General features: G+C 43.9%; 3 protein-coding genes across 3 annotated transcripts in view; 1 reads left to right on the top strand and 2 right to left on the bottom strand.

Annotated features, from left to right (window-relative positions):
* Positions 1-4441: 4441 nt before the first annotated feature.
* LOC142204684 (uncharacterized) lies at positions 4442-10085 on the bottom strand. Its single transcript, XM_075275989.1, has 8 exons — positions 9894-10085; positions 9462-9524; positions 7976-8047; positions 7807-7892; positions 7438-7492; positions 5431-5587; positions 5023-5220; positions 4442-4626 (listed from the first exon to the last, which is right to left on the bottom strand). Exons 1-8 carry the CDS (start codon positions 9903-9905, stop codon positions 4538-4540), a joined length of 732 nt encoding a protein of 243 aa, XP_075132090.1. The 5' UTR covers positions 9906-10085; the 3' UTR covers positions 4442-4537.
* A 1242-nt stretch (positions 10086-11327) lies between these two features.
* Positions 11328-20632, bottom strand: LOC142204394 (uncharacterized). The gene is made up of 24 exons (XM_075275705.1): positions 20601-20632; positions 19460-19518; positions 18825-18917; positions 18630-18757; positions 18410-18550; positions 18099-18161; positions 17667-17822; positions 17428-17524; positions 16907-17124; positions 16213-16369; positions 15852-16060; positions 15619-15736; positions 15341-15546; positions 14887-14946; positions 14274-14388; positions 14021-14190; positions 13597-13694; positions 13421-13521; positions 12811-12861; positions 12508-12688; positions 11852-11951; positions 11680-11770; positions 11518-11610; positions 11328-11437 (listed from the first exon to the last, which is right to left on the bottom strand). Exons 1-24 carry the CDS (start codon positions 20630-20632, stop codon positions 11328-11330), a joined length of 2847 nt encoding a protein of 948 aa, XP_075131806.1.
* A 930-nt stretch (positions 20633-21562) lies between these two features.
* The window catches only part of RANGRF (RAN guanine nucleotide release factor), a 5117-nt gene continuing 1518 nt past the window's right edge, over positions 21563-25161 (top strand). The window contains exons 1-4 of the mRNA XM_075275988.1: positions 21563-21886; positions 23894-24007; positions 24250-24406; positions 24563-24657. Of these exons, the coding sequence (XP_075132089.1) occupies positions 21804-21886; positions 23894-24007; positions 24250-24406; positions 24563-24657 (449 nt within the window). The 5' untranslated portion in view covers positions 21563-21803. The remainder of the gene's footprint in view (positions 21887-23893; positions 24008-24249; positions 24407-24562; positions 24658-25161) is intronic.

The raw sequence follows: 25161 nt of genomic DNA, 5'->3' as shown, positions 1-25161 counted from the left end.
CAAGAGAAGTGGTACTGTGCACTGTCCATATATACAGAATAAGAGCAGATGCCGAGAATTATACCCAGCATACAAAACAGAAGTGGTACTGTGCAGTGTCCATATATACAGAACTAGCCTCTTCCCATGACTTTGTATGCGTGTTGTTGGTGTTGATGATCCGCCTATATTCAGTAAATTGCTGCCGTTGATGGTTTGCCTGCTCCAGCTTTTTGGCAGCTCTCAAGCTGTCCTGCTGCTGAACTTGTTCCTCGCACCGTACCTGTGATTGTTCCGGCATCTCAGCAGTTCGCTGGGAAGCCATATAATGAGTGTGTTGTTGGCATTGATGATCCATCTGCTCCAATGTTTCAGCAACTCTCAAGCTGGCCTGCCGTTGAACTCATTCCTCGCTGTGCCCGTGATTGTACCGGCATCTCAGCAGCTCGCTGGGATGCCCTATATTGAGCGTTGTTGTTGGTGTCAAATATCCCCCTGAGTTCCGCTTGAGGAGAACTCTGTGACTTCTGGCTACCTTCATTGCTCTCGTTGTTTTAGAATTTTGCAACAAATTCGATTTTCTTTTTCCCGGCCTGTTTAAAAGTAGCAAACTGCCAATTTGGAGTAAAGGTGTTTTCCCATCCAATGTGTCAGCATTGCCTGGAGCTGATCAGATATTATGCAAATGCATGTACACAATGGACTGATGGTTAGTTGAGTGTTTACATAGAGAGATAACGGCTCTGGCTGAGATAAGTTGCTGCATGAACAGTGTAACATAGCATGTGAACATAAATTCATAATAGTCGTGAAGCCATGTCATTTATCAGGATAAAAAGTAGCCTATGTTTTAATCGAGGTTACAAACTATGTAACAAATTTCATACAAATCCGTTCCGACTTTTTGTGTGATTGAGGAACAAACATCCAAACTTTCACATTAATAATATTAGAAGGATAAGAGGAGATACAGAGAATTGCACCCAGTATACAGGACAAGAGAAGTGGTACTGTGCAGTGTCCATATATACAGAATAAGAGGAGATACAGAGAATTGCACCAGTATACAGGACAAGAGAAGTACTGTGCAGTGTTCATATATACAGAATAAGAGAAGTGGCACTGTGCAGAGGCGGAGAAGTATACAGATAACGAGAATGACACCCAGTATACTGGACAAGAGAAGTGGTACTGTGCACTGTCCATATATACAGAATAAGAGCAGATACTAAGAATTACACCAATATACAGGACTAAAGAAGTGCTGCCTCCACATCTTTGCCATGATACTTTGTGTTGTCGCTGTAGTACTGGCAGCAAAATCATCCATGTCCCTGTCTCTTCCGATCATACATACATGTGTATTTCAGCTCTTATTTACATCACAAGGAGCAGCACATTCCTGTTTCTATCTGTTTGCCAGCCTTAGGCCATTAGCACCAATTAAATCCTCCTGCTGAAAAGCAAAGGCGGCTGACTACATTCCCGTACCTCAGTGCTGTATAGCAGATAGTAGTCTTATGGAATGAAGAATATTTATAGAGTCTCTGGCATTTCAATAAACTTTGCATATATCAACAATACAGGAAAGATAAGAAACCCTGCAATGTGTCTTATAGATTCACTCTCCATTCCCTGGTAAAATCCATCTTTCCCCCTACACCCAACAGCAGCACAAGATGGGGGATTCCTGCCCCGGTGTGCTGTTAGGACAGGTGGAATTTTTAATTAACCAACAGACTTCTTCCCCTATAAGAGGCCGAGAGACCTCCCCCTCCTTGTGTTTTTTTCTGTCCTGTGTGACTAGACGGGTGGTGGAGGGGAAGAAGTTGTTTGTAAATCCTTCTTCCTCTTTCTTTTCTTCCCTTTGAACCCTTGTCGGAAGTAGACTGGAAATACCTTTCCTATAAGGTGACCTTTTTGCTGGCAATAACCTCCGCTAAAAGGATTGGCGAATTACAGGCCTTGGCGGCCTCCGAACCGTTCATCTCTTTTTTCCCTAATAGGGTACAATTAAGGTTCGTCCCGACGTTTTTGCCAAAGGTTCCCACCTTTTCCAATATAAATCAAGTGATTTCTCTTCCGGCCTTTTTTCCCTCTCCCACTTCCGAGGCAAAGGAGACTATGCACAAGCTGGATTTGGTCAGAGCACTACGCATCTACCTGGAGCGTACAGTCTCCTTCTGAAGATCAGAAAACCTATTGGTCAATGTCTATAGCCATAACAGAGGCGCTAAAGCGTCCAAAGCCACCTTGTCAAGATGGATCAGAGAAGCCATTGCTTGCTCGCTACACGCCCAGGACCTACCGGTACCAGAATTTGTACGTGCACACGCTACCAGAGACGTATCAACCTCTTGGGCGGAAAGATGTTCTCTCTCCTTGGAGCAGATATGTGGCGCCGCGTCCTGGAGTTCGCATCTCACCTTTGCCAGACACTATAGACTGGCCTGGCGCACATCGGAGTCCATAGCCATCGGACAGTCGGTCTTGGCATTGGTTTGCCAAGACCCCCCACCCTAGTTGGGGTTATACTTGCTAAATCCCCATCTTGTGCTGCTGTTGGGCGTAGGCAATCTGTTTTCCCTTAGCCCAAACAGCAGCACAAGGCTCCCTCCCATTTGCTATGTGTGAATATTCTCTATTGTGTTTGATATTGTTATACTTTTGGACTAACACAAGGAGGGGGAGGTCTCTCGGCCTCTTATAGGGGAAGAAGTCTGTTAGTTAATTAAAAATTCCACCTGTCCTAACAGCACACAGGGGCAGGAATACCCCATCTTGTGCTGCTGTTTGGGCTAAGGGAAAACATATTATCTTTCATAATCTTCCATTAGTGATGTAGAGATGAAGTTGGATTTTCACTTAAGGATCAGGATAGAGAAGTCTATGGAGAGGGAAAGAGGAGGAGGGAGCAGCTGCAGTGACAGAAAGAGGGAAGGCTGGGGACTGCATTCTCCAACCAGAACACCAGTGGACCTTTCATTCTACAAAGGAGGTGTATTTACTTCCTATCATCAACATCAGATTGTTGAAGGGGTCTGACACCCAGCACCCCCACCGATCAGCTATCTGAAGAGGATGCGTCAACCTCTTCTCTACTTCCAAAGAACAGTACCATTCATTCTTTTGGAGTTCTGCTTGTGAGGAGGTCTGAGCTGCAAATAGGCCATGTGACCATTGACTTTGATGTCACTGACCTGTATTGGACCCCCACAGATATATCGATGACCTAGGTCTTCCATAGTAGAGTCCTGGAAAACCTACTCTACTGGAACAGATCAGTCTCCCTTAAAGGCTGCTGAGGGCGCCCACTAGTGAGAGCTAGGTGTATATGTATCAGGTTTAGCGGAAGCTGTATAAATCTTTTTAAAAATGACAAAATAAATTCCTATTTATCACCAAAAGAGACCCAAAAAATAAAGGGGATAGAAGAGGAGAAGAGGAGTGAGCAGGGGTGTTGGTCACCCTGTCATGCACATGACACCTCCATTGCTGCTAAAAATGGCAGCTGTAACTTCCTCCTAGACACGGCACCAAGGGGAAGAAGAGCTGAGGATGAGAACTGGTGACACACAGATTACAGAGAAGACGAGGAGGCAGCTGAGCTGTGGCTGTTCTGCAGTGTCTGGGACTAGACCCACCCTACACCTGCACCGCAATCCTCTGTGGGCCATACAGGGAGCAGTAATGAATGACGCTCTGCCTGCCAAGTATCCCGGCCTCCTGCACGTGGCGGGTGTGGTGCAGGCCGAGCACTCTGTTACTGGAAATAGACCGGAAGACGACGAGTGTAAAAGAGAGGGCTGAGTACAATGTACAATGTGTAAATATACTCCACCTGTAGGGGGTGCTATCCAGTCCTATAGAATGACAATGTGATCAGACCTCTTTCTTCTGGTGTTTTATTAGCAGCTATGGAGTGATCATATAGTCACGGGATCTCCGAGGATCCATAAACATGCATAGCCCCTGCTGTCTCCTCCCACCTCATCTCTTCCTTTGCTCTCCATCACTTCAGTAACTGGTAACTAGGGTTGAGCAATCGGAGAAGATCAGATCCCGATCGAACAAATTTCGCGATCGGGAGGAAAATGATCAAAAATCGGATTTTGAAATCTCAAGATCGGCTCAACCCTACTGTATATATAATATACAATTGGGGTTGAGCGATCCGGATCGGAAAAGATCAGATCCCGATCGAGCAAATTTCACGATCGGAAATCGGCTGGAAAATTATCGAAAATCGAATTTTGGAATCTCAAGAGCGGCTTACCCCCACTGTATATATACACTATACAATTAGGGTTGAGCAATCGGGATCGGGAAAGATCTACCCAGGTGTGACTACCCAGGTCGCAAAGTCCAGACCCCTGTGTAGTCATTAAGGGGTAAAAACCTGGGGCTCCAGCAACAAACAAGACAAGGCAATTTGGAATTAGAAAATTTATTGTCTCCTTTATTAAATCTGCAGAAGATTTTAGATATTTGAGAATGCATCTCGTTTGGGAATAAAGGGGGCACCAGTGGTTCTGGATAGGTCTTCAGCCATGCACGATCAGATCAGGTTCTTGATAAGATTCTGCTCCTTTAAATCCTGCAGGGTGTGAGCGTGAAGACGCGTGAGGTCGGCCAACTCCTCCCAGACTAGAAAAAGGGGAACATAAGTGGTATGATGTAAGGAACAGAGGCATCTTCTGGAGAAAGGAACAGATTTACATAGAATTCTCTGTTATGACCTGTCACCCAAATTTCGTAGATATTCTTAGAAGTCCTTATGGTTAGTGAGGCCAGTTTAAAGGAATACTCCATGAAAAAAACAATGTGTCCTTCTTGTTGCGGGTGCTGCGAATAGCAGACATGACCCCATCCCTCTTCTCTGCAGGAACATTCTAGTACTTTTGGGAGAAGAAAAACTAACACCCATATGGAGCTCTTTAACGCTAATAGGGTTGGTCATCACTTGGGTCTGTCATGGCTGCCTTTACTTATTATAGTACAAAGAACAAAATTATGAGCCCCTCCCCCCTCAAAAGAACTTACCATAAGAAAACAGTGGGGTTCCCCGAGGTTCTCGCAGAAGTAAACTATGGAAAAAACTGACCAAAGCCCCTGATGAGAGCGACCTCTCTGGAAGCGGAAGAGATTTCAGGTAGGCAAAGTCCACAGCCAGGGGGTTCCTCGGGGGCGGGGAAACACAGGTGCTGACCACATCCCACACAATATGCCATACGCCCACATCTAGAGGACAGAAAGATGAACGCTATACATATAGTTCTAACCAGTATAAATTTGTTCCCCCAACTCAATTCTGGATTTTTAGCAAGAACATGGAGCCCTTAAGTGATCACCAAACTACTAAATCTTCAGTAACCAAGCACTGGTCAACCATACTTGGGTTTGAAGGCTCCTTAAAGGGTAGTTACAAGTTATAACATTTGTTGAGCTCACCTTTAGTATCCCACTCCGTATAAGATGGCAGCATTAGAGGCGAGTCTTTGTCGCAGAGTTCCGTGCCGGTGAATCGTTGGTGATTGGACCTCACCCACACGTAGGGACGGCCATACTTGGCGTACGCAGCCAGCAGAAAGAGAGTGCAGTGCGTTTCCTGGAAATATAAATCAGAGATTACAGGACCCTTCCATTACCCTACCACCAAAGGCATAACTGGAAGCTCCAACTTATGTGCCATCTATAAAACTGGTGTGTTGATGTAGCAGGACCCAGAAGTGATTGCACCCTCTTCACCCTCCCATTAGCTATGCCCCTGCTTACCACCACTATGTACAGTATATTCAGAAGCCCCCCTAAGTGTTTGCCTTAGTAGCTTTTGAACAGGTAAGTTAGGGACTGGAACACTTAATATCATATTGGATGATCAAAATCATCAGCAAATAAACATTGCTATACAGAACAAGAGTAGTTAATGGGTTGAAGGTAACAGCCCTAAGGGCTAGGACTAAGAATGCCTGTATCCCTGGTGGTAGTCTAGGGCAGTGACGGAGATATTTCTGCATCTGGTTGTCTACAGCAGTAATTGGGGACCTGCATCTGTCTTACGTATGGAGGACTCTGATCCCTGTCTTGCAGTGAGGTAGGAGTACACAGTGCATGCGTGGCTCTGATCACATCTATGGGACTTCTGAGAATAGCGGAGATCCCATAGATGTTAATAGAGAGCACCACGCATGCACCATGTACTCCTACCTCACTTTCCTGACACTCTAAGGGAGTGAAGGGTTTAATGTCAGTATTCCTGGTGGTCTGGGCCAGTAAAGGTGTATCCTTGGTGGCCTAGGTCAGTAAAAGGTGCTCTTGTCTGTATCCTTGGTGGTCTAGGTCAGTAAAAGTGTTCTTGTCTGTATCCTTGGTAGTAGGTCAGTGAAGGTGTTCTTGTCTGTATCCTTGGTGGTCTAGGTCAGTAAAAGTGTTCTTGTCTGTATCCTTGGTAGTAGGTCAGTGAAGGTGTTCTTGTCTGTATCCTTGGTGGTCTAGGTCAGTAAAGGTGTTCTTGTTAGTATCCTTGGTGGTCTAGGTCAGTAAAGGTGTTCTTGTCTGTATCCTTGGTAGTCTAGGTCAGTAAAGGTGTTCTTGTCTGTATCCTTGGTGGTCTAGGTCAGTAAAGGTGTTCTTGTCTGTATCCTTGGTAGTAGGTCAGTGAAGGTGTTCTTGTCTGTATCCTTGGTGGTCTAGGTCAGTAAAGGTGTTCTTGTTAGTATCCTTGGTGGTCTAGGTCAGTAAAGGTGTTCTTGTCTGTATCCTTGGTAGTCTAGGTCAGTAAAGGTGTTCTTGTCTGTATCCTTGGTGGTCTAGGTCAGTAAAGGTGTTCTTGTCTGTATCCTTGGTAGTAGGTCAGTGAAGGTGTTCTTGTCTGTATCCTTGGTGGTCTAGGTCAGTAAAGGTGTTCTTGTTAGTATCCTTGGTGGTCTAGGTCAGTAAAGGTGTTCTTGTTAGTATCCTTGGTGGTCTAGGTCAGTAAAGGTGTTCTTGTTAGTATCCTTGGTGGTCTAGGTCAGTAATGGTGTTCTTGTCTGTATCCTTGGTGGTCTAGGTCAGTAAAGGTGTTCTTGCCTGTATCGTTGGTGGTCTAGGTCAGTAAAGGTGTTCTTGTTAGTATCCTTGGTGGTCTAGGTCAGTGAAGGTGTTCTTGTCTGTATCCTTGGTAGTCTAGGTCAGTAAAAGTGTTCTTGTCTGTATCCTTGGTGGTCTAGGTCAGTAAAGGTGTTCTTGTTAGTATCCGTGGTGGTCTAGGTCAGTAAAGGTGTTCTTGTCTTTATCCTTGGTGGTCTAGGTCAGTAAAGGTGTTCTTGTCTTTATCCTTGGTGGTCTAGGTCAGTAATGGTGTTCTTATCTGTATCTCTGGTGGTCTAGGTCAGCTGCTCTTTCCTACTCTCTGCTAGAACTTCCAGCACAATAACACACACCTATTTTCCTAAACAATCTTAAAGTAAATCTTACCGGAATCGCGATTTCTCTATCACAAGGAGACGCCGGAGGCAGCAGGGCAGAACCTCTGGGAGACAAATACAGATAAAAATTTAAGAGACCCATTGGGTCTTACTGTGCACTGGGGTGTGCAGTAACTGCAGCTTTCTGATATAACTTTGATATGTCAGATCATCACTATTCTCAAGATCTTCACTTACTGAGGCTACAACCTGTATAATCTGAATTGCTACCTATCCAGCAAGTATGAGCAATCTTTTACCAATTCACTGACAGGAAGACAAGATATGAAAGACCGTTATACAAAAATCTTCAGTAACCAGCATCTGTACCTACACCTTACCTGACACAAAACCAAAACTAACAAAGGTCTAGATGTACCGTGGAGTGGACTGGTCACTGCTGCACGTGGGAAGGTGATAACTGGTCTCACTGCTGAGAGACCCCGGAGAACGAGGAGGACAGCTCTGGAGGACACAACATAAGAAGGAAGACTGAGAGTGATGGAGGTGAACACTGCACTATATAATAGTACATGATGGGAACTCACCAGGTCATCATTCACCACAGTCAGCAAAATCTCTTCTCTCCCCCTCAGCCATGGCTGGAAGTATCGGAAACCCTAAAAATATAAGACTATATTGTATTTCTATAATACTACTCCTATGTACAAGAATATAACTACTATAATACTGCTCCTATGTACAAGAATATAACTACTATAATACTGCTCCTATGTACAAGAATATAACTACTATAATACTACCTCCTATGTACAAGAATATAACTACTATAATACTATGTACAAGAATATAACTACTATAATACTACTCCTATGTACAAGAATATAAGTACTATAATACTGCTCCTATATACAAGAATATAACTACTATAATACTACTCCTATGTACAAGAATATAACTACTATAATACTGCTCCTATGTACAAGAATATAACTACTATAATACTACTCCTATGTACAAGAATATAACTACTATAATACTACTCCTATGTACAAGAATATAACTACTATAATACTACCTCATATGTACAAGAATATAACTACTATAATACTACTCCTATGTACAAGAATATAACTACTATAATACTACTCCTATGTACAAGAATATAACTATAATACTGCTCTGTATATACAGGAATATAACTACTATAATACTACTCCTATGTACAAGAATATAACTACTATAATACTACTCCTATGTACAAGAATATAACTACTATAATACTACCTCATATGTACAAGAATATAACTACTATAATACTGCTCCTATGTACAAGAATATAACTACTATAATACTACTCCTATGTACAAGAATATAACTATAATACTGCTCTGTATATACAGGAATATAACTACTATAATACTGCTCCTAGGTACAAGAATATAACTACTATAATACTACTCCTATGTACAAGAATATAACTACTATAATACTACCTCATATGTACAAGAATATAACTACTATAATACTGCTCCTATGTACAAGAATATAACTACTATAATACTACTCCTATGTACAAGAATATAACTATAATACTGCTCTGTATATACAGGAATATAACTACTATAATACTGCTCCTAGGTACAAGAATATAACTACTATAATACTACCTCATATGTACAAGAATATAACTACTATAATACTGCTCCTATGTACAAGAATATAACTACTATAATACTACTCCTATGTACAAGAATATAACTACTATAATACTACTCCTATGTACAAGAATATAACTACTATAATACTACTCCTATGTACAAGGATATAACTACTATAATACTGCTCCTATGTACAAGAATATAACTACTATAATACTACTCCTATGTACAAGAATATAACTATAATACTGCTCTGTATATACAGGAATATAACTACTATAATACTGCTCCTAGGTACAAGAATATAACTACTATAATACTACCTCATATGTACAAGAATATAACTACTATAATACTGCACCAATATACAAGTATACAGCTCTATGTGATCGGTAACATGCAGGTATATTACTTGTAGTGATCCTAGCAGGGACAGGTCACTCAGGAAATTATCCAGCTTCTGCTTCTCTTCATCCTATAGAGGAATAAATGACATATTAGATGAGGGAATGTGCAGATATAATGTAATAATTAGTTGTATTATACTAGAAGTGACATCGCTCTCCAGGTATGACAGTATACAGGAGTGACATCACCACCCCGCAGATATAATATAGTAGTGATATAACATCTCTGCCCAGCCCTCCCAGGGTGATGTATTAAGGATTAGAGGGTCCTGTAGTGTAACCCATTATACTCCTGCCTGTTCCAGATCCGGGTGTGACTTTGGTTGTCTCTGCTATACCATTCCTATACGCTGCTACCTGCATACATATAGTATATACACCCCTGTCCATCACTACACTGGCTGCAGACTATCACTCCTGACACACACAGCTCTTACTCGGAGGTTCATGGTGTCACTTCTGGCTGCAGCTGCTCGGATGTAACCCCGTGGTCAGCGCTTCATCTCCAGCGTTCATCCCATCCTCCGAGTGGCAGCCATTCTCTTCTCCTCCAGTGTGCAGCATCCTCCGCCTCCTGCATCACATCACCCCCCAGGATTAGGAGGCCTGGTCCATGCACATGCTGGCGGAGCAGCCTTTATTGCATCCTCCTCCACATAATCCATACACGGCAGAAGATGATGCTCACCCATTTGTGACCCCACCATGGTCTCATCACCATCTTTGACCCCACCAGCAGCACAGGTGATATTTCTCACTTGTGTGACAGCAGGAGGCAGTGGGAGCGATTGGCACTCGTACAAGGCTCAGAGAGGTTTTTACTTGTGAGGAACAGACCATGGACTTACTCAGCACTTCAGTCCTGGTGAACGACAAGTTATGGTCACAAGTTAGCTTATCTTACCCAATTACTTTGCACAGCTGAAGGTTTGTCGCAGTTGTATCCAGTTTAGATCTTATCCCACATCTTGCCTTCTGACTAGGGCTACACAGTGACTTTGGCCACAACTCTTGGGCAGCCAGAGACCGCCATGTTGTCTTTCCCTAGGTGAAGGAAGTCTTATTCCTTAGGAGAGGAGTAACAGGTAACACCATGAGAACAGCCAAGTAACCCAAACCTAACAGTATCAGGTCAGGGGAGGATCTGTACACGACCAGCTGAACCCAACAGTTTTGAGGACTTGCCTTTGGCGAATTAACACTTGAACACCCCTTACCGAACTGTTAACAAATCCCCTTTCACCATTGACATGAGCACTCATGGTAGTTGGAGGAGTCACCATGCTTGGCCTAGTCATCTGGGTACCTATAGGATTATCTGGACTGCCCAAGTACCACCATGTGTGGCAATATACCACCCCTACAGATTCTATAAGTAGCCACCACCAGGGGGGAGCTAGAAAGACATGTTTATGGCCAGCTCAAATGATGAAATCCTACTGAGGCCCAGTCCTTAGCTGTGTTAGGGGGTCCTATTCTTTGACTGACTTCTAAAATTCCCCCACAGACACTAGAGTTGTCACTTTGGTGTGCCATTGTCTGAGAGCCACCAATAAGTCATGTATTGATATAGTTACCCAACTACAGTTCTGCCCTCACCACTAGAGGGAGCCAAAACTGAAAACCTGCTTGAGCTCTCCATGTAATAGAGGAAATTTACTAACCTGGCTACACCCGTTCTGACATGTTGGGTGCAAATGTGACCCTTTCCTGCACAGAAGGAACAATGTGGCCCGTCTTGTGTAGCACCTGTCACTGTTAATAGAGACCAAACCAGCACACAGAGCACCAGTCTCAATTCCCCCCTAGCTGACCCCTCCCTGGAAACAATAAAGCACCAAGACATAGAAAATACCAATTTTTTTTTTTATTTATCGTACAAAGAGTCGAATGGTGAGGACGACTGCACCAACAGTAAAAGCAGAGATGACGGCGAGCCCAAGTGACAGCACCAAGGTCCACGTAGAAGAACTCTCCCCAGCTGAGGAGTAAAGAGAGGCTGTATTACTGGATGAGAAGAACTCTACTGCTTCTAGTGGTCAAGTGTGGCATGACACTCACCGACATACTGAGAGACCACACCACTGGAATGGACCGAAATCTGGATAGGGCCAGCAGACACCACCTCAGTGGACAGGGGGGCAGATCTTTTATCTTAAAGGCAAAAGACATTACATAAGAGAGTATACTAATTATACAGTTACCCATAGACACCATGCTTACCTAGGAGGCGCTCTGTCTGATTGCAGGTTTGGGGACAGCTCTTCAGTTCTGTGATGGCTTCAGAGATTATAACTTTACAGTGTATGAAGAGCTGAAGGAAGGTAGGAACCCATGACTCAGGGTGCCATCATGTAGCGTCATTACAGAGACTCCCACCAAGACCCTTTCTTACCTGACTTGTTGGGGCTTCATGAAGTGTCACCTTGAGTCGGGGAGTACAATCAGGAGTGGTCTGGACTTCAGTGGAGAAGGTCTCTCCTTCAGCACCACATCTGAGGAGTAAACGAGCAATGTAGTACTGAGTATCAAAACCCTTAAGGTGTCTACAGTAGATCAGAAGGTGGGTACCATCACTTAAGTCAATGCTGGAATTTTATACCCATCTATATTGGAAACCAGAGTCTTTACCCATGTGAGCTGGTATAAACCTAGTCACTGAGAGAATCTTCAGTGCCATTCCATACTTGAGACAATGCTACAAGTGGCCTTGATTGAAAGTTGAAGGCCTACTCTAGTGCCATCTTTGGAGATTAGATCCCTATAGATCAAAGCCTGGAATGTAAGACGTCTAGTACCATGATCTGGGATTTAAGTCAAACCAGAACGTCTCCAAGAAGGCCGAGACCCATCCACAGCCAGGATTCTTGCGTTTAAAGGAGACTCTGCATACTGAAGGTGGCCTACAAAAGGCAATCTAAGCAGACAGTTGTCCTTCTGCCATAGTTGGAGGATTATGGTTGTAGATTAGATTACTGTTCCCTGCAGGTTTCATACAATCTATAACAAAGACCACATATGCAGAAGAGTCTGACTTCCAGGTCTACTCACCCATCCACAACCAGATCCCACCGTGTGATCCCATCCTGGCCAGGGAAGGTTGTAGCCCAACAGTCCTTCAGTGCAGCCATAGGTTCTGGACTCTGCAGGTCTATCTGGATGTATAGCACATCAGCGGACTGTACTGATATCGGGAAGTCTTCATTTTGGTAAAAAGCTGTGAAAGTCCCATCTGCAGGGAGAGTTGGCTGTCACGTATTGAAATCCAGTATCCTTAGTGATCGGTTGGCACTGCCCCTAGATCCTTACAGGAATCCAGGGACCAGAAGGAGGTTCACCTACACTACATCATACCTTTGGCAAGTGTCAGTTCGGCCACATGAGCCCTGGCTCTCCTCCGTAACACTGGAAGATAAACAGTCGTCACGCTAAGATTTAGGAAACCACATTTGTATAAATATTTCAACATTGCTCGGGCATAACCTGGCACCTCTAGGCCTGTACTAGGGGGTCTATAGGACAAGACTAAGCAAGCGCTGGCCAAGCATGGTCAACTCCAGAAGCTCAGCCATGACCAAGCCAACATCAGGTCCTAGAAAAGAAGCTCTAGTAATTTGTCAAGCAAAGACTTTTCCCGACCGATTTCAGAAGCTTGTAAAGAAGCTTTGGTTTAGTCTAGTTCCTTGAGCATTAAAAAGACTAAGGCATAATGTATACAAGTAAGTCAATGTTTGAGATGCCCACCAGTCACCGAGGCATGACGATATCAACCATGAGCCTCATGGGGTTCTTTGAATTCCCCTGGATCAACATTGAGGGATTGTAGGGTTATAGGTTGGACTGATGTCTTCTTCCAACCTCATCTACGCAACCATGACACTTAGAACTTTGTAGTTTTGACCCAACTTGGCACAGAAGTGCCATTAAGAACCATCCCAAGGTACTAATGAAAGTTCTTAGCTACCTCTTAGTTGACCGTCTGCATTTCCCAACTGGACAGCACTACTGTTCTGACCACTCAGCCACAAGTTTCCTCTGATCGGATATCTACAGCGCACAGTCAACCTATAACATAAGATGAATGAGGTTAGTTCAGGTTCTACAAGTTTAAGAGAAATCAAATATCGATGAAGTCATCACCTATATGTAGAATCCCTGGAAATGATGGGTTGTTCCGGTAGCAGCACCTCTCGATCAAAGGTCACTTCATTCTCGTACACCAGGTAGTCACCGTCAAACTGGAAATGATGTGATTAGATTTGAGACTGGAAGTATAACTGGGCTAGTTCATGGTCTTATGTCACTAACAAGCCAACTAGACTTGAAGACCATCAAGCTGACCAAAAATCCAATCTTAAGACACTGGAGGATTCTGATATCTGGTGGCATCTATAGAGCTCATCTTGTCGTTCATATAACGGGTTTCGGCTAGGATTAAGATACTCAGCTTTGAGGGTGGTTAGTCCTCATTTGTCTGGACATCATGTGTAGAACTGTCTACAGTCCCCTTTCTTTAAGAAGCACTCTTTAGTATTGAATTTGGAGTCAGAATCCAAGTTCTTACCCGGCGTGTGGTGTCACATGTGTAGGCAGTAAACTTAAAGAGGGCCCTCTCCGTAGTGGCTTTCTGAGGAACGCATCTGGAATCCCGCAAGTGAGTTTTTCGGGCATCAAAAACAGGTCTGGTGCGTGTGCTGTCAACAGTCACAACAATGGTACCATTGGAGAAGCAAACTGGGGAAAGAGTCGAGAGTTAGACTGACATGTAGTAGATTTTTTTTTTTTTTTTTTTTTTTTTTTTAAAAAAAGCTACTCACTTGGATTTTTTGTAGGGAAGGGGCAGGTTGTTGTATGAGAAGCGATTACTTCCTGAGTCTGGTTGTCTCGAAAGGTGAAATTTAAAGTAACAAGGGAACCGTCCAAAGTGACCTCCTGAGGAGCGAAAGCAGAAGTGACCAAGGCTGGTTTCATATAGCAATGCAACTGTGTGCCATATTTTTATAGTATCTATGACCTCCACTGACTGCTCTGTCCTGGGGAGCCCCCTGGACCCAGTACAGGTGGTGGGTGACAGAAGGATACTGTCTGCGGTGAGCTCCATGTGGGAGAACAAATCCCACCCCATGTATGGGACCTTGACAGCACTGTAAGTGACCGTTTGCTTCACCCCAAGTGTGAGAAGGAGCCATCATAGGTCCTTCTTCCCAAACATGATCAGGCTGTATACTCTACATCAGACCAAGTGAAGATCACTCTGTACAGAAAACTAAATGATCCTGAAGTCTTCCTTAGCTGCTATGGACTCCTAGTATATCTACATCTGTAATATATTACGTGTATTATCCTGTATCTGTATTACTATGCTGCTATAACATTCTGAAATTTCCCCACCGTGGGCCTATGAAAGGCTCTTCTACAGCACTACTGTACATCCATGGTCATGCCCAGAAATAAGCCATACATTTTGGCATTTACAGCTACATCTTTTGTCTGAAAAAGAGTAAAGCCAAGTACAAAGCATAGTGCTGAAGAGTCAAACCAAGCTCATGGACGGTCAAGACTTTCACTATAGATCATATTCAGTATGGTAGCCATCAGGTGATTATAACCATACAGATGGCTACAACATTGTTGGCAAGAACCAAGCCATCCAGGTGTCACCAGGTACATTAGAAGTGGACACCAAGGTATGAAGACTTCAAAGATTGTCCATCTAATAAAGGAAAGTCTATGTATATTGAAGCGGCTACAAGAACCTAATCAACATAAGCCATGGAGGTTGACTTGTACCTCTAGATTGTGTCAGATGGGCACAGCAACATTACAAGCGTTAGGTCGTCAGTGGTCTCTAGAATATTGCAGATCATGTTTCTTTTGATATTACCTCATAGATCAATCCAACAGATGTATAGGGCACCTCTATGTACAGTCGGGATGCAGAGTTTCGGACAATGATATTCTGGGAGGTGATGAGAGCATCGTCCAGAGGAAGGTCTCGCAAGTACGGAAGCCAGTAGTAGTCCAAGTTACCCCTTGATACGTCGAGGATCACCCGGTCAGGTGCACAATAACTGGTAATGTTTGGTGGATCTATAAAGAGAAATCACAAGTCTGTAGCTTGTCCATGTGTTCAACGTCTACATACAAGGGACAAATACTTACCGACATCTGGAAGCACACACTCCACCACACCGTTGTATGTGAAGGTCTTGTTTTTAGGTACCAGGGTCATCACGTAGGTCACATAGAGCCTATACCTCCTTTGAAGGCCACCAAGATACTAAAGAAACAATAAAGACCATGTTTTTACATTCTATGGGCACATCTAGTATTGGATATGAGCTCCAGATACCCATGGACAATAGTGACTGTTCCACCCATAACATAGTTCCTACCGTCTTTTCCACAAGACGATCCGAGAAGGGCACCGTAAGGTAAAATGCATGAGTATTGTTGGGATTGGTGGCAGTGACAGTAGTCATCTGGCGAGGACTTAATTCACCAAGCGTAACTGGGACGTTGTGGATGATGAAGGACTTGAGGTTCACGTCTGAGTAGAAGTTCCCCAGAGACACATTGAAGTAGAAGTTCTTTTTGAAGGTGTCTGGAAGAGGGTCAGATATGAGAAGGCTCACCTAATATCATGGTTTCAATATCATCCCTTCTGCCCAGGGGCCAAGAGTCTGTCCATGAGTTACCCAGGACCCCCTTTAAATCTCCAGGTTGATACCCACTATGTTCAGGGCTCATACTTACGATCCAGGAAGACTGGAACCTGTATGATCACTGGCGCAACCACTGGTTTGTAGGTTGTATGAGTGGTGGAGTCATCTTCATTGATTCCTACCCAGTGTCGCTGAAGGTAGAGGTGAATACTGTACTTTGTCATATAAGTGTTGTTCACAATATCGCTCTGCAACACAAATCCTGGGTTAAGCATGGGTCATGGTATCCAACCCAAGTCTCCAGTAGTTGAATTACCACCCCCAGCATGCCCAACAGCCTGTAGAGCAGATACGGGCCAATAGCCATGTAAAGGTTTCATTACAGAATGGTTATCATCAGCAGAGACAACAGAAAGGGACCCTGGACAAGTCTAGCCTAAAGAGGACCTTCCACCATCTACAACAAGCCCTGTACCTCAATTGGTGCTGCAGATTCTGGCACAGGTGCAATTTTTCTCACCCAATTTGTTCCTGAGCAGTCAATGTTGTAAATTTTGGGGCCTGATATACTGTGCTGTCAGGCAGAAGTAGGCATGGGGTGCAATCCAGAGAGTCTCTGAATCCCCCCCCACCTCCACCTTTGACATTCAGAGCTTAAATGGCTCTTCAGGCACTAAAACGGCTTGTTGCTCAGGAATGATAGGGACTAGAGAAAAAAAGTTCCAAGTTTGACTCAAGAGATGTGAAGACTTTACCCAACATGGCAGAACATTGTGTCCACTTACCTCTAAATAGCCACCAGGAGCCCCATATGGAACGGCCACCTCCACTGCGCTCCCATTACTTTGGAATACGTAGTTGTACGCCTCAATTGCAGTTGAGTTTAAGAGTTCTCCATTAATCCCCATATCAAATGTGTCATTACCGACTTCTCCACTAATCAGAGGGGTCAGGACTGCTGGAGACTGCCAGGAGATGCCAGTAGCTGTAAACACTGGAGGATCTGCCAAGGGTGGAGAACACAAGCCACTTTTTAGGAGTCTTCGACTAGGACAGATCCCTACCCTTGGAATAGACAGCCAATATTGATTGGTGAAGTCAGCCACTTGGCCTGAGGAGCAACTATATAGCAATATATGGCACTTACCTATACAAACACTGCACCCCCTTAGCTTATGGACTCTGAATGTCAACCCCCCTGATCTGATATTGATGTCTTCTCAAGAACAAGTCATTAATACCACAGTCAAGTTCTCTGGGTCAAGTGAGGGACAACATGCCCAAAACCCCCCTATCAGACCTTTACCTTGAGGACAAGCAAGTGTAGTGTCTACAATGATCCGGATGAGAGTTTGAGAGTACAACATGTTACTTGAAAGGATGTCAAGGTGGAATTTACCAATCTGGAAAGAAAAAAAAAAAAAAAAAAAAAAAAACTAGCCAAGATTAGCCCATAGAGGAGTCAACGTTAAGGGACGTTTTCTATACTAGACCACCAGTTACCATACACAGACCAAGTATCCTGCTAGTTTAAGCACCCCTTACCTGTACAACCTGTGATTCTGGGGTGTGGTATGGGGCTCTGAAGACCACTCTAGTCACAGTTGCATTGACCCCATAGCCTCTGCTGATGGCATCATCAGCCGGGATAGGAACATTAGAGTTGTTGAACCAAACTTGCCACCTCTGAGAGATGCCCACCTAGGATGAAGAAAGTCAACATTTATCAGCTTTAGAGTACTAAATGTAGTACCCAAAGAAGTCACCATCTGTAGTGCATGGACTAGGATGAGGTGGGACCTGTCCAATGAACCACCACCAACAAGAGCATCACAGTACTCGAGAGCATGAATACAAGGCCAAAGTCATCTAGTTCCAAGAACTATTCCAGTGGCCAGATATCTTCCATTGCCATGGTGGAGACCCATCTGCCCAGTGTGGTTTTTTTTGCGCTAAAACAATGACCCAAGAACTCACCACAGGTCCAGCTTGAGAAAGAATCTTTAATATCACCACTGGTACAATCCTAGTGACAGACACCTAGGTACAAGGACAAAGATTATGAAGGGGATACAACTAAGATTTAAGACCATTTTCTCCACAGATCTCACCCAAAATCTGACCTTCCAGTCTCGAGACCATAATAAGGGTAGGGTTAAAGGCTGACACCTACCAGACATGTTTTCTTGTCAGATAATTATGCCGCCATTAACAAACTATTCAACATCAAGTCAGGCCATATCACAAGTTAGAACTAAGAACCTTGGTTGTCAAGATTAAGACATCACCTCCATGTAGTTTTCTTCACAGACGATCTCCCTCACGTCCCAGGAACCTTTATTGGCACAAGACATGGATACCGGGTAGAGGGCGATTTGACCACCCCGATTTACCCTGAACTGCACATTGATGTCAAAGTTCTTGTCATTCTGAAGACAATCCAGAGCAAAAATAATCAGAAGAGGTCAATGAGAACTTTCCAGCTAAGCTCATGCAGATACCACCTACCATGTTCTTCACCCAGCAGCCAAAGAAAGATATCCTGACTTCCACATTACCGTACACGTCATTGGTGATCGTGTAGCCACATTGTGCCGCCCGACTTGTCAACATAACATCGCTGGAGCCAGAGTTACCTGCAACAAGGAAGCTTGTGAGATTAGTGATGGCCCAAATAGAAGGACATGATGGTCTATTACTCACTTAGTGCCTCCAGCTGCCAAGAATCAGATCCAAAGAAGGATTTATCCACCCAGATCCAAAACAATCTCTCTCGACATTCTGTCCTGGAGACACCTGGTCAAGATAAGCAGAAATAAGTCCCTCAACAATCAAGAGAGCTGCTGCAAGATGTTACCACATGGCCATACACAAGGGATAGAACTTTATTGTCGTGGAAGGTCTTCCGAGGAGATCCATCTCCTAAAATGGGCAGCGGATTGCTTTGGACTACTTGTCTAGAGGATGATGTAGCTAGTTGGCCAACCACACAAGAGGACACTGATGTTATAGAGGAGCGGGGCATCTCGGGTCAACTTGTGTAGGAATAGCCTGACTGTGGCCAGCCATGTTATGTGAATCTAATGTACATGAACACAGGTTTTATGGAGGGGGGTTGAAGTGAATTTTGAGAAGAGCTTGAAAACTACTTATGTGACCTCAAGGCCACTTTGGAGGTCATTACGGTTGCACCATGTGACTTCCAACATACAAGTAATAGTCATCTATGCTAGTCAGTCCAGCACACGACGACACCCATCATCCATACAAGTACTTGTAGTTCTCTATGATACATGAGGAGCTGCAGACATGGACAAGTTGGTGAGGAGATGACTTACCTGAGGGGAAACGCCATCCTTGTGCCAAGCAGGGTGCGCTCAGACAGAGCAGGGTCACTCTAAAAAGAAAGTGGTCGCTTTAGTATAGAGCATCAGTGGGTGACCCATCAGAGGCACCAAACACAGAAGTTGTACTGTGCATCAGGTATATCAGTTATTAGAGCCATCTATAGGACAAGGGAAGTGGTACTGTGCAAGGTTAAGAAGGAGTTGTACTGAGCATGGTCTTTAGACAGGTGGTGTTGTACTGTGCAGAGCCTATAGCATTAGTACCGACTAGGAGTATAGTAGTACTGTGCAATCCCTACGGAGACTCCAGACAACACACACACACACACACGAGAAGTAGTACTGTGCAGAGCCTATAGCATTAGTACTGACTAGGAGTATAGTCGTACTGTGCAAAGCCTATGGAGACTCCAGACAGCATACACAAGAAGTAGTACTGTGCAGTGTCTAAAGCCAAACACTTTGTACTGTGCAGGGTCTATAGCAATAAAAACACCAGGGGCATGGTAGTAGTACTGTGCTGATAATATACAGATGTATCACCACTGTCAGAAGTTGTACTGTGCAGCAACCAAACACTGGAGCTCAAAATACAGACACCAAGTAGGACAGTCATATACAAGCCAAGAGGTGTCAATATTACAGGTGCTCAGTACAACAGGATACCGTGCAAAACAGAAGAGAAGTTATACTGTGCAACTATGGCTCCTAAACAAGTACAACCTAAACACTCAAGCTGAGAATCTAGACACCAGCTACGTACAAGTCAAAAGAAGTTATACTGTGCAAGATCTGTGATGTACTGTGCACAACCCAAGCCAAGGACACAGGTGCTGAGTATCAGAGCTGCATACAAGACAAGGGAAGTATTACTGTGCAGAAGATAGTCGTATAACAAGTGGTACTGCACAAAGACTACAGTTATTGGTCAGAAGAAGTTGTACTGTGCACCAAACACCTGAGCTCAGAATTAAATGCACCCACATAGAGAAGTTGTACTGTGCAGCATGTATAGCTAGCAAAGAGGTTGTACTGTGCAGGGTCTCCCGCAGTCAGAAAGAATGACAACCTGCATACTGAAGCGCTGCTGGGACTTGTAGTCCCACACCATAAGTCAGCCAGGGAAACCTACCCAGTGAGGAGTGTAAGATACATGGCCACCATGCCCGGTCAGGTAGTCATTACAGGCCAAGATGGAGTCAGGGAGCGGCCGGAGGTCTCTTATAGCGGGAGGGTCAGGTGATGGCGATTATAATCACTAGTTACTAATCACCGGTCTGGGCTCTACTATACGCTTCAATGGCAGCCATGGTGCAAGAGGTGTGGTCATGTGACCTGCGAGCAAACCTCCGTATAGACAGGATCAGGATCGTATAGGGGCTGCACTGCCATACTGGTACATGGGAGGTCACAAGAACACGCCGGGATCACGGACAATACTATTATGTAATATTTTGTGATTTTGCAAACTGTCCAAACAAGATTTTAATGTTATGGCCCTCCAATAGAAGACCTTGCCCCGAAATAGCAGAAAACCGCCATGAATGTACCAAGCGGGATTTTACTAAAGTCGCCATGATGCCGCCAGCCGTGACGTGGGCGACAACAGGCAAGAGTCTACATCATCGAGGGCACTCGGCCATGTCGCCCGACCTCTAGGGTGTCTGTTGGTAGGCAACGGCTCACAAAATTTGTGGCTACTGACAATGTAGGGAAAGGCTCCGCGGAAATCATGAAAGTGGGAATTTTTTTATTTTTATTTTTTTAACAAAAATAACACTGACTGTATAACAAGCGCGGTTTATGGTAATGACAATCGGGAAAGATGGATCCTATTATAGATAAACCATTTCAAATATGGCGGCTTCTGTTTACCACAAATACGCCGTCCGCTATACGCTGTGGAAATTATTTGACAAGTGGCGCAAAACTGGAGCACTGAATGACCAGTGTAATAGACAAACAGGGACACGAGGGGTAATGCTGTATACAAAGGGTTAACATAGGTATCATAAAGTTCTCACTGCGCATGAGCACGACCCTGACCAGCTAGGGTCACGGGGTAAAGCGCATGCGCACAGCCCGCACTCATCATGGCCGACACGTGACAACGCGCCCCCGTCACTATGCGGTACCGCAGCTCTCTGAAATTCTGACCGTCAGACGTGAACAGTGACATAAAAAAAACCCAATACGGGAAACCGAAGGCAAAATCTGACTGACGGTAACGCGTTACAATACCGGAAGTAGCCGGATGTGCCGCTGCATGACGGGACTTGTAGTTTATAGAAGAAACCTCTAGTGCCGGGAGTTGTCACCGGGCACAGCCGCAGCAATGGACGGGAACAGCGGAGAGCAGAGACCTCTGTATGGGGGAGCCTTCTCTGCTGTCCTGCCCCCCAATATACAGGATGTCAGGTGTGGTATATAGCTTATATGTGTCACCTGTATCTATATATGATGTGTATATATGTTCTATACATCCCCTGTATCTATAGGTGACGTGTATATATGTTCTATACATCCCCTGTATCTATATGATGTGTATATATGTTCTATACATCCCCTGTATCTATATGATGTGTATATATGTTCTATACATCCCCTGTATCTATATATGATGTGTATATATGTTCTATACATCCCCTGTATCTATAGGTGACGTGTATATGTGTTCTATACATCCCCTGTATCTATATATGATGTGTATATATGTTCTATACATCCCCTGTATCTATAGGTGACGTGTATATGTGTTCTATACATCCCCTGTATCTATATATGACGTGTATATGTGTTCTATACATCCCCTGTATCTATAGGTGACGTGTATATGTGTTCTATACATCCCCTGTATCTATAGGTGATGTGTATATATGTTCTATACATCCCCTGTATCTGTATGTGATGTGTATATATGTTCTATACATCCCCTGTATCTATAGGTGATGTGTATATATGTTCTATACATCCCCTGTATCTATATATGATGTGTATATATGTTCTATACATCCCCTGTATCTGTATGTGATGTGTATATATGTTCTATACATCCCCTGTATCTATAGGTGATGTGTATATATGTTCTATACATCCCCTGTATCTATAGGTGATGTGTATATATGTTCTATACATCCCCTGTATCTGTATGTGATGTGTATATATGTTCTATACATCCCCTGTAGCTATAGGTGACGTGTATATATGTTCTATACATCCCCTGTATCTATATATGATGTGTATATATGTTCTATACATCCCCTGTATCTGTATGTGATGTGTATATATGTTCTATACATCCCCTGTATCTATATATGATGTGTATATATGTTCTATACATCTCCTGTATCTATAGGTGACGTGTATATATGTTCTATATATCCCCTGTAGCTATAGGTGACGTGTATATATGTTCTATACATCCCCTGTAGCTATAGGTGACGTGTATATATGTTCTATACATCCCCTGTAGCTATAGGTGACGTGTATATATGTTCTATACATCCCCTGTATCTATAGGTGACGTGTATATATGTTCTATACATCCCCTGTATCTATAGGTGACGTGTATATATGTTCTATACATCCCCTGTATCTATAGGTGACGTGTATATATGTTCTATACATCCCCTGTATCTGTATGTGATGTGTATATATGTTCTATACATCCCCTGTATCTATATATGATGTGTATATATGTTCTATACATCTCCTGTATCTATAGGTGACGTGTATATATGTTCTATATATCCCCTGTAGCTATAGGTGACGTGTATATATGTTCTATACATCCCCTGTAGCTATAGGTGACGTGTATATATGTTCTATACATCCCCTGTAGCTATAGGTGACGTGTATATATGTTCTATACATCCCCTGTATCTATAGGTGACGTGTATATATGTTCTATACATCTCCTGTATCTATAGGTGACGTGTATATATGTTCTATATATCCCCTGTAGCTATAGGTGACGTGTATATATGTTCTATACATCCCCTGTAGCTATAGGTGACGTGTATATATGTTCTATACATCCCCTGTATCTATAGGTGACGTGTATATATGTTCTATACATCCCCTGTATCTATAGGTGATGTGTATATATGTTCTATACATCCCCTGTATCTATAGGTGACGAGTATATATGTTCTATACATCCCCTGTATGTGTGTACACACACACACACACACACACACACACACACACACACACACTCTCTCTCCTATGTAGTCCATGGTTATTCGTCTATCCACATTTGGTGAATATAACTGCTGTATACCTTGGTGTCAGTCCTGTATATATATATATGTGTGTTCTGGATATGACTCCTGTGTATATATATTTGATGCATATATCTCCTGGATTACATTGCCCCCTCCTGTCGTTCTATATGTGATATATACCTTTTCCATTTCTATACAGTGACATGCGGGAGATTCCTGACAACCAGGAGGTCTTTGTTCACCCTCAGACTGACCAGAGCATCATTGTGGAGCTCCTAGAATATCAGGACATGTCTGACCAGGACGCCGCTAGGTGAGAGGGGATAATAGAAGGTGTTGGGGAGGTTTTCTAACAATTGTAGTGCTCACATTGGCCACTAGATGTCAGCACGACCTTCCTGGACTAAGCGCTTTTCAGCTTTGTTGTAAAATCTTTTCTGCATATTGTTGGATTTTTGTAACTATTTTTATTTATTTATTTTGTAATAAATCGGGCTTGACCTGGGGTGTCTTTCATCCTCCTCCTTACCCAAACCTACCCCTTGTGTGCTGCAGATACCACTTTGAAGATGTTGCTGCAAGCAATGATGCTCAGGGCAGAGCGGAGGTTGTGAGTGTGGAGCCCCTGCCCCTGGCACAGCTATCCTTCACCACCTGCTCCAGTGCATGGGCACTTACAGGGCACCAACTAGTCTCCAAGTTCAATGAGCAGGTAAGTAGTGTAGTCTGATTATATTACTGCGGGAACTGTAACTCCCAGCAGGCACTGACATCTATTGGGGATTGGGGTTTCACTGTAGCTGTAGGGCATGGGGAACATTGGGTTTAGTCTACGTGGAGTTGTCACCTTTTTTTTTTTCCTTTTTAGGCTCAGAATACAGTGACTATAAATATGGCGTTATTCCGTATCCAGCAGCACGCCACCGACCTCCTGGTGACCTTCAATGATCCCATATCTATCGAGTAAGTGAGACACAGACGGGAGCTACGAGTCTGCCCCTCCTCCTATAGGGTGATACAGAAGGGAGCTATGAGTCTGCCCCTCCTCCTATAGGGTGATACAGAAGGGAGCTATGAGTCTGCCCCTCCTCCTATAGGGTGATACAGAAGGGAGCTATGAGTCTGCCCCTCCTCCTATAGGGTGATACAGAAGGGAGCTATGAGTCTGCCCCTCCTCCTATAGGGTGATACAGAAGGGAGCTATGAGTCTGCCCCTCCTCCTATAGGGTGATACAGAAGGGGGCTATGAGTCTACCCCTCCTCCTATAGGGTGATACAGAAGGGAGCTATGAGTCTTCCCCTCCTCCTATAGGGTGAGACAGAAGGGAGCTATGAGTCTGCTCCTCCTCCTATAGGGTGATACAGAAGGGAGCTATGAGTCTGCCCCTCCTCCTATAGGGTGATACAGAAGGGAGCTATGAGTCTGCCCCTGCTCCTATAGGGTGATACAGAAGGGAGCTATGAGTC

The sequence above is a fragment of the Leptodactylus fuscus genome, chromosome 5, assembly GCF_031893055.1.
Source record: "Leptodactylus fuscus isolate aLepFus1 chromosome 5, aLepFus1.hap2, whole genome shotgun sequence".
Classification (NCBI taxonomy): Eukaryota; Metazoa; Chordata; class Amphibia; order Anura; family Leptodactylidae; genus Leptodactylus; species Leptodactylus fuscus.
Note: the sequence above shows the minus strand (reverse complement) of the source record. Positions and strands in the feature narration are given on the sequence as shown.